Source organism: Dipteris shenzhenensis, chromosome 19, assembly GCF_047967505.1.
Source record: "Dipteris shenzhenensis isolate YYH24624 ecotype China chromosome 19, Dip_SZ_1.0, whole genome shotgun sequence".
Classification (NCBI taxonomy): domain Eukaryota; kingdom Viridiplantae; phylum Streptophyta; class Polypodiopsida; order Gleicheniales; family Dipteridaceae; genus Dipteris; species Dipteris shenzhenensis.
In genome coordinates, this window is record NC_141614.1 from 1,750,292 (window position 1) to 1,765,410 (window position 15,119).

The following is a 15,119-nucleotide window of genomic DNA, read 5'->3' on the forward strand; positions in this document are numbered from 1 at the left end:
GATTCTACCAGATTGGGCATTGGGTCTAGTGAGGGAGCCTAGGATGATGGCATGAATAATGTGGATACCCTTGGCAGTGACAGACAAGAGGGCACGGATGGCTCTTCAATTGTCTAAGCAACCCATGCCCGGGAGCAAAACACTAATGGGAAACTAGACCCTATACTGCAGACACTCAAAGAGATGACCATGGAAATCAAGGCCAATGGTTTGAGAATGCAGAGCTCCTTTGCCACCATGAATAAAAGGTTGGATCAGCTCAGAAGGAGCTAGGTCCAAGAAGGGAAAAGACCTATGCAGCTGTCCACGGAGGATGCCTCAAATTCTGATGATGACATCATTGCTGAGCCTACTGTAGACCCTCATGGTTCATGTCATCAGGAAGGAAGGCCTACCATTCTCTAGGTGTGAAAGCTCATAGGAGCAAGGAGCCACCCTCAAAGGTTTAATGAGTACAAGACCCTACTAGCGGATCTCAGGTCAGTCAAGCCTTTTCATCAATTATTCCGATGATTAAAGCTGCTGAACCGTAGTTGAGTATAATGGAGGACTATTGTCTATCGTATCCTAAGAAAGATATTTACACGAAATCTTAAAACAAGATGAGGAGGCTAACGAGGGTATGCATATACCTTCACACTTTGAGCAAGACTATGAGGCACAGATCACATTAGGGGACCTTCCTTCCATGCCCATCAGATCGGATGCATGATCTATCGCAGGATTTACGCCACCACAACAGCCTCACACATCGAAGCCCCCTTCCTAGGGCTGATGCCCTCCCCGTCTCCCAATTCATGAGCTCAGAGAGCTTTCTCTTTATGTACCGACGCCGATTGTGCTAGTTGGTGTTGTCTGGCTGGAAAAACTCAGTGACCATGCTCGGAATGGAGTCTGCTTATGTCCTGATCTCCCCTAGTGCCCTGAGCAACTGCTCCCTTTGTCTCACGGCCTAATGGATGAAGGCCGCCAAGCATCTCTGGTCTGGGTAGGATAGGAAACTTGGTGGGAATCTGAGCCATCATTGAGGATAGGAGGACAAAAAACCTATGCTATCTATGTGGGGAGAAATGGACACCGAAACATAGAAATTTGTGTAAGAGATAAATTGACCAGGATAATTGAGATAGAGGATATCCAACCCCAGAAGACCGTGCAGCAGAGTCAGAGTTCCATGACTATGAGGGGGAAGGCCAGGGAGATGTTGAGTCTACTCATGGGTCCAAAGGGGAGCCCTCCTTCCCATTTGACCTTGGTGGATCCACTCCATGTGACACCATGGTTAATGGCGACCGCCAGTCTAGGCATCCAAGGATATGCCAGCCATGGAGTGTTGAGGTTATTGATGATTACATGGATGTTGGGAGAGATTCAAATGGGAATTCTTGTGTTGATGTTGACAACTTGTTTTGGGCCACCCAATCTGACTTGTACAGATCTCTCCTGAGGCATTCATGGGAGCTCAAAGTGCCCAAACATTCAAACTAAAAGGGGCCATCAATGGTAGAACTGTTCACATCTTGGTGGATAGTGGGAGCACCCACAACTTCATAAATTCCAAATCTGTCTAAGCAGTCAGGCTGGATCATACAACGATTGTTCATGGCCTTAAGCAGATGTCTGAAGTTTGCAATGTGGCCAAACACTTTGTTGCCTTGGTTGAAAATCATTTTGAATGCCGGTTGCAAACCCTCCGTTCAGATCGAGGGGGGGAATATCTGTCCAAGGCATTGCAACAATTTTTTGTTGAGAAGGGCATTAGACATCAGTTTACAGTGAGGAATACTCCTCAACAGAATGGGAAGGGTGAAAGGAAAAGTAGGTCAGTTTCAGAGATGGGGAGATGCATGCTAAAAGAAAAAGGGTTGCCACACAAATTTTGGATGGAAGCCATCATGTGCTCGAATCATATTTTGAACAGATGTCCCACGAAGGCTCTTAAGGTCATGACAGCTTATCAAGCACGGTTTGGTTGTAAGCCTGATGTGGGCTATTTTTGTACATTTGATTGTGTAGCATATGCACATGTGCCTCAAGAGTTGCGTGCCAAATTGGATGACGAGGAAGAGAAGTGCATCTTTATTGGCTACAAAGTGAAAGCAAGGGGTATAGACTTTATAATCCTGTGACCAAGAAGGTTATCACTAGTCAGGATTTTATCTTTGCTGAAAATGCAGATCTGCCCTTTGCTGGTTTTCACAGAAATCTGGGTCCTTTTGAACCCTCTGACGGGCTGCTGCCCATTTCCTTTGATGCTGCACTTGGTATGCTAGTGGAAAATCAATATTTGCAGCAAGATACTCTAGTGGGTGATGCCTCAGCTGAGCCTGTTTCTCAAGAAGAAATTGATGATGTCGTAGCACGTGAAAGTATAGCAGTGCAGGAAGCAAGATCAGTACTTTGATGGCTTCTCTGCACTCTGGAGGACAGCAAACTTTCAGCACCACTTCCTGCCATACACGGAGTGGCACTAGAGACACTGAGGATGCCCATTACTGTGAGTCTGTGTGGGTCAGCAGCATAATAGAGGCAGATGAGCCTGACAGTTTTGATGATGCACGAGACAATGTGCATTGGATGTAGGCAATGCAAGCCGAGATTGACTCCATTAAGAAAAGCCACGCTTGGGAGTTGGTGGATTTGCGTGCCTGCAAGAAGGCAATTCGTACGAAGTGGGTATACAAGCTCAAAAGAAAATCTGATGGTTCATAGAAAGATACAAAGCTCACCTTGTAACAAAGGGCTTTGCAGAACAAAAAGGCATAGATTATGATGACATCTTTGCGCCCAATTGTCATATGACCACTGTTAGATGTGTGGTTGCATTGGCCGCATTTCATGGATGGAAGATCCTTGAGTTGGACGTATATTAGGAAGCTTCTGGAACGGTTCAGATTTCAGATGGCACATGATATATTTTGTATTTGATTTTGCTTGAGCTATTGAGTTTTTAATTTCATTTCAGCATAGTACTCAGCAAGGGCCTTAGCGTGCCCTTTGCTCCATCCCTTTGTGGCTTGTATCAGTTCTTTTCCCTTTTCGTGTGTTCTGCTCTTTGTCCCATAGGCCCACGAGGCCTCCCGCGGACATTACCATATTTTTTCTTTCTTTCTTTCTCGTGTTCTCGTGCTTCCATTTCCAACAGCCCCATGCTTTTGTGGTTTTCAGACAAGAATATAAGAAGATGAAGGAAAGCTTTATTGGGATTGAAGAGATTACCAAGGGCTTGCTATAAAAAATTCCATTCAAACTTTTCTGCTTCTGCAGGGCTTGAAGAGTTTCACAGAATGTAATCCTTAGGTGCCTCAAGGGGGTTCAAATTAGTTCCTAATCAGTTTGGGGTGACCTTGTGAGTATTTCCTTCCTTTTTTATGGCAGTCTTTGTATAGAGCACTTCCTTGAGTTTGACAGTCGTCTTCCCAACTCATATGTTCCCCGTGCTCCTGGATCTCCAAGCATTGTGATAAAAATACAGTGGTGCGATTATGGGTCTTGCTCTGAAGCCTGGCAAATTTGACAGTCATTTTATCTGTCCTCATTTACCACGAATTGGTTTCTGCTTCTTGTGCAAATCTAGACTCCGATTCTTTGATTTGAATATGTGATTGGAATTATTTTAATCTTAGGAAAGTTAACCTGTTCTGTTTTTCTGCTCAGAGAACTTTTTTAGGTGCAGAGTTCCTTATGTTTGAGGGGTTTTTGATGATCAGAGATTTCATAACAGAATGCTGTGCAAAGTGTCGTTGCAGTATGAACTGTGGCAATCGTATTGTGCAGCGTGGTATTACAAAAAGATTGCAGGTACATGGTTTCAGTTTCCTTATTATGTTGAATTCCCTTGCATGTCATAAAGTTTGTGTTGGTTTAAAAGATAGAATGCAACATTGATGTCAAGCTTGACAGGTCTTCATGACAGCAGCTGGAAAAGGCTGGGGTGTTCGTGCACTTGAAAAAATACCTGCACGCTCTTTTGTGTTTGAATATATTGGGGAGGTATACTTCCTTGGTTGATTTTGCTACTTCAAAAAACTTAAACATTTTGTTTGTGGGATGTGAGAGATTTGACAGCATGCACTTCAATTTTTGCAGATAAATACAAATGAAGAGCAGTTCTACCGTAATATAGATCATGAGAAAAGGCGTGCACATACTTATACCATGAACTTGGATGCTGACTTTGACATGGAGCAGCGACATTTCGGGGAAGGGTTGACGGACACAGAAGCGTTGGTGCTGGTGGGCATGCATTTAATTTGGTTGTTTTAAGAAAGCTTGGTGAATGTAGTGAATGGATTACATATTTCAAGAATTTTTTGGGAGGCTTGGTAGGGAGCACTCCTTTATCTCTCAAAATGCAAACGGAACCTTTCAGTGAGTTTATTGATAAACTTTAGCTCCTAGAGTCTCATGTAGCTTTGGACCCAGTTCCCCAATTCTATGAGATTTATGAGAGGTACCACTGCTTTTTCGAGCCAGGGATTGAGGATATGATCCGAGTCATGTATTATCCGAACCAGTGGTATGCAGCTCTCTTTGTGCTAGAGTTTATGCAATGTAGATGCGCTCATGTGACCAATGCCTGGCCAGGACTACAAACATCAATGGATCATTCATTGAGGAGGAGCCCGCAGTTAGCAGCTGCCGCAAGGTACACAAGATCTCCAAACACACCAAACCAGCATGAGGACAGATACATGGCCATTGAGCAAAATGCCCCATTCATGGTACCCTCCTCGTAGACACGCCAAGCCACTTCATGGTCCCTTGGATGAGATCCATATAGTGAGCCAAAAGGAAACAATGAAAGAAAGAAAATAAATTTATTAGAGTCTTCGGAAGACCAATGGGTCTATGAGACTATGAGAAACCTAATACAAACAAGCTGAAAGGGGGAGCTCCTAAACGAGCATCAACACCCATAACTACATGCTACACGCTATATAGCCATAAGTACATCAATATGGAGAGATTTTGGAAATGATTTAGAGACATCAGAGCTGCAGCTAGCTTGCTTGCAGCTTTGGTCGATGCTAGTTGTCATGGACAAAGTCTACCCACCGTACAACACCAAACTACATTGTAATAGACTGTTTCATGGCTTTCACCAGCAAGACTAGTAGAGCAGACTAGAGGATGTTAAATGTATATCTCAGACATGTTTCGAAGAGAGCATATAGGCAGCGTTCGCGATGAGACTACTTTAGATTGATGCCATCTCCTAGATGGTGACATGATTTGGGTCTTGCATAGCTGGAGACTACCAAGGTTGGCACTAGAGTCATCCAGACAACTAGCCGTGAGTGGGGTTAGCATGACTCGGTACGCATGCATATCTTGCTAGTTAGGGTGTTTAGATGGACCGCCTCCCTCCCTTCCAGTTGTTTCTGAGCAGATAAAGGACTGCCTGCTGATGAACGGAAGAATAGTCCACCATACTATGCTCTAGGGTGGAAGACCCTTGAGCGGATGACAGACTCAAAATAGTAATTGAAGGTGAGGAGAGGAACTGTGAACAGGCAATGCGAAATTGTTGGTGTTGTAACAGCATTTGCTCTCGGTCTCGCCTGCGCTAGGCCTCATATGTTGCAGGCAGTCCTTTATCTGCTGGCCCTTGGTCGACTTGGCCGACCATGCTGATCAGGTCAACCGACCTTGGTATCAGACTAGCCTTCAAGGGATGGTGCTGGCTCTCCCAATTGGATCCGAAACAGGGCTGCTGGGGGGCTAGCCATGTGTCATTTGTACAAGGGTTTTGACCCTTGTGCCCTTCAGTTCTATCCTTGCTATTTCAGCAGATGTAGATCAATCACAGCAACAAAATTATTCCTTGAAGGTTGATGGAGATGCAATGAGACAGAGAGATTATGTTGCGGCAGATAAGACAGTAGGAGGTGACAATTCCACATGAGACAGGCGGATCATGCACAGTGACATGTCATAAATTTCTATGCTTTCAAGTCAGCCCCAGGACATATGGAGCAGAGGAGGAGGAAGAGATAGCTGACACGAGGACAGCGTGGGGCAGCGGGAAGAGACGGCATAGAGCGGTGGAGCCAGGGACACAGAGACTACGCACGATGTAGAGGTTGACAAAAGCACACACGATAGAGGTTAAGCCCATCCCAACTCTACACAAAGGAGATCGTCAGTGCCAAGGCGTCACGCTTGATATGGCCCACTAGATACAGAGATAGCGGAGACCACCCCCCCTGCCACAGCGAGAGACATGCCAATAGACAAAGGTACAAAACCAAAAGGAACTCTTACAAGCCGGTATGGGCTGAAGCAAAGGGATCACTAAGGCCCTTGCTAAAGTGCTAAACTAGTGAGAAGAATAGCAAAGTAGCAAATAGCAAAATAGTATCAGGTGCTCAGAGCTAACGCTTCAAGAACATGCACAGGCTCCACATAACCAGGTGCCATGGTGGCTCTCTGTTGGGATGTGAGGAGCTCTCCAGCTTCACACATCCCGGACTTGGGGGGAGGACCAGGAACTCCCCACCAAGACCTAGTTCTATCGCAACCACTTCTTGCGAGTATTAGAGGAGGGATTCATTATCAGACCCCAGTATCTCGAGGATAGAGGAGTATCTCATGCACTGAGGATTGCCATTGGTCAGATGCGGGTTTCATCCCATCAGCTGAGGATTGAGGCAGGGAGAGCAGCGGGTATACCTAGAGAGCAACGGATCTGCACGCTATGTATGTTGGGGGTGGTTGAGATAGAGGAGCATTTTCTTTGTGTTTGCCCAGCCTACTATGAGATTCGAGGACGCTACCACTGTCTCTACCTAGAGGGGAATGGCTTCGGTCCTTTGTCACGACTGATCCATTTCCATGACCAGGTCAGTATCGGGCTCTATTTGATGGAGATGCGGCGACACAGGGAGGCGCTTCTACGACGGATCAAAGAGCAACAGGGGTTAGTTAGACGATTACAGGACATAGAGGTCGACCAGGCACAGCGGCACGTCACAGACTTCTATACATTTGAGTCAGCCCCCAGACACAATGGAGTGGAGGAAGAGGAGCTAGCCGATATGAGAGCAGTCTGGATGAGCAGCCGGCACAGTACCGCCGAGAGAGGGACGTAGAGGCCACATGTGAGATAGAGAGCCCCCAGAGTACACTCTATTGAGGTCCGACCTATCACAGCTTTCCTCAGAGGAGACCGACAAAGATGAGGGATCACTCTAGACATAGCTCAGAGAGTCCAGAGAGCGAGGAGACCGTGCCCCCCGCCATAGCTCGAGACAGCTCGACAGACGCAGATACGAGATATTTTCGCAGCCCACCAGAGAGCCATCACTATACCAGGCTTCGGTTTTGTCCTAGCGCCTGGATAGATTGATTGATATGATACGATTATGATTATGTTTATGATTATGATTCTGTTAGCATAGATTAGTACTCAGCAAGGGTCCTAGCATACCCTTTGCTTCAGCCCACTGAGGCTTGTATGAGTTCACTTTTCTATACGGGCTGTCCCATAGGCCCGCAAGGTCTCCCGTGGACGTTAATATGTCTTTCTTTCTTTCTTGCTTTCTCGTATCTCTGTCTGTCAAGTTGTCTCTCAAGGTGGCGGAGGGCATGGTCTCCTCGATCTCTGTAAGTCAATGAAGCCCTCCTCTGAAATCAGGCAGTGGTCTCTATAGAAGTTGAGCTTCACAAGAAGCTCACGAGGTGCCAACCAAGTCTTGCATGTGTGTAGTTGCAGGAGATCCTCTCGGATGACCTGGTTCACCTTGTGATAGGTGAGCGGGATAGAGGGGGCCTCAAACTGGAAGGGTGGTAGCCTATCTATGTGGAATCCCAAGCTCTCAAACCATCTGCATGTATGTTTGTACCAGCACCTCTAATCACCCTCTGATGCCAGTGCCATGGAGGAGGATAGGACCAACCAAGGAAGCCTAAATCGCCCTGTAGTGTAAGATCCATATTGTTTAATGGGGTAAAGATATGTGATGACTTGAAATGCCGCATCAAGCTGTGGTGGGGGAGCCCCTAACTCAGCCAAAACTATCTGAGAGAGAGAGAGAAAGAAAGAAAGAAAGAAATATTAACGTCCACGGGAGGTCTCGCATCAAGCTATGGTGGGGGAGCCCCTAACTCAGCCAAAACTATCAGAGAGAGAGAGAGAGAGAGAGAGAGAGAGAGAGAGAGTTTATTAAAGTCTTCGGAAGACTGATGGGTCTATGAGACTGTGAAAATCTTGGTACAAACGAGTTGTGAGGGTGGAGCCACTAAACGAGCATCCACACCAATGCAGAGTGCAAAAAAGTATTAAGTACTAAGTACAACATAGTCATGTCAGTGGTGACTACATATCAATCTCATCATCATCATCATCACCATCATCATCATCAGGACATTAGGGTGGATGAAGCAATGGAGGCATGAAATCGGGGAGAGAGAGAGAGATGTATTAATGTCCACTGGAGGCCTTGCGGGCCTCGCAGACCTATGGGACAACGTACACAAAAGGAGATACTCATACAAGCCTCAATGGGATGGAGCAAAGGACACGCTGAGGCCCTTGTTGAGTACTAATCTATATTGATCTAATGAGCTCAGTCAAAGAAAACTGACTCAGAAGCCAAACACCGGCACCGTGGTGGCTCTCTAGTGAGCTGTGAAAATATATCGTATCTAGGTTTGTCGGAATGTCCCCCGCTGTGGCGGGGGTTGCGGTCTCCTCGATCTCCGAACTCGATGAGCTATGTCCAGAGTGACCCCTCGTCTCCGACGGTCTCCATTGAGGAAGGCTGTAATAGGGGAGAGAGAGAGAGAGAGAGAGAGAGAGAGAGAGAGAGAGAGCGTCTAGTCAATGCTGCTCAAGGGACTATGATGTAGGCTTGGTTGAGGGTGGCAACAAGGGTAGTGGTTCAAAGCTCGTGGTTTAATAATCCCTTTTGAAATAGACCACCTCACGAAGACGAAGAAATTTCTTATTGGGCATGCTATGGTTTTTGGAGAAAATTGATTCTTGTTCTTTGCCATTTTTTTGAGCGACAATAACAAACAATAATACTTAAATTGAATACAATTTCTTAACTTGATTGTGTCCCAATGAACTGGTTTGCAAATTTATGTATACATGCTAGATTGCCCTTGCGGAAATTGGCAGCTTATTTTGTAACATGTTTCTATGACTTGCCATGACGATGTTTGAAAGTTTATGGATATTGACTTGGGGCCTTCTAATTTGTGCATGCTTCCCTTTCTATTGGAAATATTTGCAGGATGCAACAAATTATGGGAACGTTTCACGCTTTCTTAACCATAGGTGAGATTTGGCATTGGTTTTTGTCATGAATTTGAAATGATATAGGAAATTAATTGGTGTCATCGATTGTGGTGTGCATGTAGGGTGCAAACAGTACCAACAGTCTTGCGCATCCTAAGAAGGCACAATTGTAATACGTTAGCATTTCTTTCGAAGACAATCCATTCCTTTTTTGTCTTTGTTGGGAAGGGGTGTATTAATTTTTTATCAAAGTGAAAAGAGATACAAAGGTGCAGAGCATTACTTTGTAGGCTGCTTCGCAGGTTCTCAGTTCATTATCTAAAAACATCCACCAGCAGCCATAAGGGAGCCAGTTAGGAGGATTAGCGAACCATGGGTTGTATGCTTGAAATTATTAAAGACGTCTGAAGGGTAGGTTCTGTAAAATTTCATGTGCTACAAGAGCCCTCTTGACTTGACCCTAGATAGTGTGCAAGGCATATATGATATCGACTGATGTGGCCATAGGGCTAGTTTGCTAACCAACCATCACAAGGTTGCAATGGGCAATCTTGGATATGCTTGTCAATGATATTGGTTATGGTCTCCCAAATGTCATTCTCAAGGGAAAGGAAGGCTTTCTGGTAGGGGTTCTAGATTACTTGAGTTATCCTGACCTGATTACCAAGGCATCTTGGACCTCATGAGTTGATGAGCTATGCGTGGTCTTTAAATTGAAAAGTTGGCTTTTTCTTTGATAGCATCCCCCATATGTCCAACCTAGGATTCTTGAATATTCATGCAATTTTCCTTTGAAGGGACCACTTGCTATCTCAGAGCCAGTGTTGGATTCTTTTCTGCAGGCACTAGTGCAGCAATGGCAAGTATCATCTTGTCTACTTTAGCCAATGGAGAATGTTCTCCATGAGCAACAAGGCATACAAGGTACTAAAAACATCATGGTCAGTGACTAGACCATTGGTTGTTGGGCGATAGGCATGCTCTTGAAATCAAAGTTTCTCTTGGAAGGGCCACCAAGTTGAGCATGCAAGCTGTAAGCAATGTTGGCAAGTAGTGTACACAAATACAGGTACTATCTATGACTAAGGTGGTTGTGCTAACTACTTTTACTCCTAGCATCTTACTATACTTGCCATAGCCAAAGCCGCCTGCCTCCCTTTCAGCACAGCATTGATGTCCCGTTTGTCTGGTTTTGGGGCAATGAGTTCAACTTTATCATGCGGGAGGAAATCTTACAACTACACACATTCAAGACCTGATTGGCACAGATACAGCTTCCAGGGAAGCTCAATTTCTATTGGGACCACTGCCTGCACATTTTTGAGGAGGGTTTCCCTTTGACGGGTGTCTAGTGCTACTGGGATCGGGAAATCTATCACCCATACCTTCCTTATCTACTAATCATGTGACCTTGATACCAAGGAAGCTCTTGAGAGGCGACTATGTGCCCTAAGGGTGTTGGAATGATATGTCACTCTAACACCTATAGATTGTATGGCAAGCTTTTGTTAGCTAGGGCATGGCTAGGCTAGTAGGTAGACCATCGGTGATAATGAGCCCTCATTAAAGGGACAAAGGTCTTCTGCCATGCAATTATGGTAGAAGAGTAGGACCAACTGTTGTGCCAAGCATGTAGGGTTGAGTGCATGAACAAGTCCAAAACACTAGCAAAGACGAGAGTAGTTGGTAGCAGCACTAAGACCTGGAGCAGTCAACAATAGGAACGGGGACTAGGGGAGCAACTTGGGCTATATATAAGGCCTTGGAACCCAGCCAAGCCATGCTGACTGCACCACACTAGGTCAGCCAGTTCTGATCTGGTTGGCCAAGTCAGCCAGCTAGGTAGCCTAGACCAGGCCTCCCAACCTTTTAAGGGTCTCACTCTCCCAGCAGCATTCTCTAGGATCAATTCTCCGCAGTGCCAATTTCTCTCCGCACACCTATGGGTTAAAGCAATAGCGGCATGCATAGGTTCAGCAGATCTACAGTAATTCTACACTCCTCATGGGCAGCAATTAGTGCTCAGAAGGTGGGATCATACTAGAGTTTTTCTTCCATAGTCAATTTGGCAGCACAGAGCTAAGTTCCACCAGTTCCTAAGCACAAAGACCCTCCCAACTCCATTTGGCAAGTGTCTTCTACAGACACACGATGGAAGGACAGCATCTGAGGGTCCTTTCCAGGCAGCATCAAATTGTACACTTCGTGTGGGCTCACTAAGCGTCCTTGCTCTTTCAGGAAGAGGCACCCATATCAACGCAGCTTCCATCTTCCACACGCATTGGACCAAAAGTAAAGAAATACTTTTTTAGGAGGGGCATGCATTCCAACTGCATCGTGGGCTATTTTTGCATTGTCTTTCTAGTATCTCTTTTCTTTAGTATCCATCTTTGGTTAATGCATATGCTCCCACAATTAAGACAAGAATACACTTCCTCTTAAATAATTACTCCACATACATCTGAAGATAGCATCAGTAGCTAAAACTTATGTTACATTTGGTATCAGAGCATGCTTGAACCTTATTGAGCAGATCTCAGGAGTGGAGAAATCTACAAGGTTTTTTTTTTCTTTTTTTTTGAGGTTGTGTTGGCACAGAGTTACGGGGATGACCCTTTAGAGCATGACAACACTGCATAGTAGGTTAGCCTTAGATAGCCTCGAAGTACAATGCATATTTCTATCCTTGATACCTGCAAGACCAAGGCCTCCCAACCTTTTAAGGGTCTCAGTCTCCGAGCAGCATTCTTCAGCATCAATCCTCGGGTTTAAAGCAATAGTAGCATGCCTAGGTTCAGCAAATATACAGTAGCTACACATTCGTCCAGGGCAGCAATAGCACAAAGACCCTCCCAACTCCATTTGGCAAGTGTCTTCTATGGCCACACGATGGAAGGACAGCATCTGAGGGTCCTTTCCAGCCAGTATCGATTGTACACTTTGTGTGGGCTCACTAAGCGTCCTTGCTCTTCCAGCAAGAGGTACCCGTATCAATGCAGCTTCCATCTTCCACACTCATTGGACCAAAAGTAAAGTAAATACTGTTTGGAGGGGCATGCGTTTGAACTGCATCGTGGGCTATTTTTGCATTGTCTTTCCAATATCTCTTTTCTTTAGTATTTGTCTTTGGGTAACGCATATGCTTCCGCGGTTAAGACAAGACACACTTCCTCTTCGATAATTACTCCACATACATCCGAAGAAAGCATTAGTAGCTAAACTCATGTTACATTGGTATCGGAGCATGCTAGAACCTTATTGAGTAGATCTCAGCAATGGGGAAAACCTAAAAGGGTTTTTTGTTTTTTTGAGGTTCTGTTGGCACAAAGTTACGGAAGACTTGTTAGAGCATGAAAACAGCACATAATAGGTTAGCCTTGAAGTATAACGTAGATTGCTATCCTTGAGCTACCTACAAGACCATCTAAGGTTAGAGCACAAATATAGGGACACACATGGTGTAGGCTATCGTGTTACCACCGGACCATAGATCTTGCAACAAGGATCACCCTCAAATAGAGGTTAGGCAGCCCCAGACCAATGTACTCTGAAATATTCTACACATCCCACACTGTGCAGTCCCATTTACACATAGATCATAGTTACCAAGGAACGTGAAGGTCCTAGGAATGTTCCCCGACACAAGAATGGGAATGTTTTGGATTGGGGAAACATGGACCCAAAATGGGAATGTCACTTCGTATGATAGTTCCTCAAGTCACATGGAAATATGAAAAAAAACCACTTTATTACAGCTCTAAACTTTCCATTTCTGCTTTAAACTATAAAAAACACACAAAAAGCCATAGAAAAATTGAAATCTACATTGATGATAGATGTTTGCAATGTGCATTATGCCATAGAGGACCAAGGATGAACTCATGATAATACATCATACTCGAAACTATAGATTAAAGAGCATATAAATATGTAATATACAAGAAAAGGAGGCCATGGGTGCAACTTCAGGCCTTTAGTTAGGCAAAACTCCAAAAGTCAAGTACATGATGTATAGAAAAAGAGAGTCAAGCTATCAACCATGAAAGTCTAAAGGTGGCGTATTGATAGAGACCTTTTCCCCCCCCCATATTGAGACTCGTCATCATGGTCATGGGCCTCATCATCATCATCATTCTCAAGAAGATCCTTTGTTGCATCACTGTCATCATCCTCATTAAGGCGAAATGCAATATATGGTTTAGGAGTGCACATTGCCCTAGACTTATAAAGCAAATACAATTCTGCATTAACAAATGCAAGGTCATTGCCTTGTGAACCCCAAGCTTGTTTCTCTTTTTTTTTTCAAGAAAAAGACTTTTATCAAGTATGAAAAAAACCCGCGAGAGCAAGCTCAAGGCAGAAATGCAACATGCAGTGCAAGAAATAAGGCCTCAAGATGGCCTAAAGAACTCCTCAATCCTATAGAGGACGCCTCTTCGTTCCTTAAGGAAAGTAGCCCTCCTAGTAGAGGCTGCTCGAGAAGATCCATGCATGCTCATCCAAATGGCCATCAAAGTATGTATAGTATTTGTCCATTGCCCAAACCCAAGAAGACTCCCATCCAAGTGGAACATGAAGTAGGTTTATCATCCATCTCAATCCATTCCACTGGAATGGCTGAATCCTTCGTGCACTTCCTCTGACATGACTCTTTTTGAAAGCTCTAGGGTCCTAAAAAAGAGACAAGGCCTTTCTCCCATCTCGACCTATAATGTGAATGGCCTAGCGGTCTTCCATGAGCAGTATGTTGTCATTCCACATTACTGGCTGCCTGTCAATCTCTTCCAAAGAAACTGGCGGAATTCTCTGAAGAGTATTTCTGAAGATGCTCCAAGCTTTTAGAATGGCTGCCATAAGAGGAGAGGAAGGAGACGTGCGGGGGGATGAAGTACCCATCCAATCTCCACCTTAAGAAGGGGTACATACCTGCATGCTTCAAATCAAGGAAATCCTTCCAAGGATCTTGCCCAGGCAAAAGTCCCCTTACCACAAACTTGCAAAGTAATGCCTTGCACTGCAAGTCTGGGTCTATGATATTGAGACCTCTTTCTTTTGTGGGAAGGATCAACGTCTCCCAAGCCAACCTAGCCAATGTATTTTTGGTGCCATCTATCCCATTCCACAAAAAATTACCTATAGACGTCTTGAGCTGAATTTCAGTTTAGTCTTGAGGCTTCATCCATACCGCTTGCTTGTCAGGAGGTGAACGAGGTCATCAGAGAGGATCTCTTGCAGCTCTACACATTCAAGACTTGGTTAGCACCTATCGAGCTTTGGTGAAACTTGTAGGATCAATGAATAGAAAGAGAGAGAGAGCAAGGTACAAAGAGTCGATAGAGTCTGCCGTCACGTCAACTAGGATAATGAAAATAGAGAGTACAAGGTACTTGTACCTAGACCTAGGACTAAGTGTCCTAGGTGTCACATAGGACTAAGTGTCCTATGTGGCCTAAAAGGCACTAACGCTACAAGTGCCTATATTTATGCCTACAAGGCACATACCATGGCCTATAGGGCATCACTAGAACCACCAGGAGATGGCCTACAAACCCCCCTCCATGGGATGGGCTGAAGTACTCTGGAAACATCTCAGAATACCTGGTATTTTCTAGTCATGGTGGCACATGTTCATCCAAAAGGATATAGCCACCTATGAATGTACAAGGGATGTCAGATCATGTAACAAAGGGAACCAAGTGTAAAGCCTGTTGGAAGACTTCGAACTTGGGACGAGGAAGTGCCTTTGTAAACATATCTGCTATGTTTTCCTTTGTGGGAAGATAGGGCAACTCTATGTCTCCTGCTGACAACCGCTCCCGAATATAATGATAGTGAACTTCAATATGCTTGGTACGCGCATGAAACACTGGGT

The 15,119-nt window shown here is 44.8% G+C and overlaps 1 protein-coding gene across 2 annotated transcripts in view; it reads left to right on the forward strand.

Moving 5' to 3' along the window:
• The window catches only part of LOC147889908 (uncharacterized), an 88,551-nt gene that overhangs the window by 56,698 nt on the left and 16,734 nt on the right, over positions 1-15,119 (forward strand). The window contains exons 10-13 of one of the 2 annotated variants that reach the window (XM_087391126.1): positions 3,711-3,801; positions 3,904-3,993; positions 4,090-4,236; positions 9,243-9,286. In XM_087391126.1, the coding sequence (XP_087247252.1) occupies positions 3,711-3,801; positions 3,904-3,993; positions 4,090-4,236; positions 9,243-9,286 (372 nt within the window). The remainder of the gene's footprint in view (positions 1-3,710; positions 3,802-3,903; positions 3,994-4,089; positions 4,237-9,242; positions 9,287-15,119) is intronic. The other variant, XM_087391127.1, reaches the window with a different exon arrangement.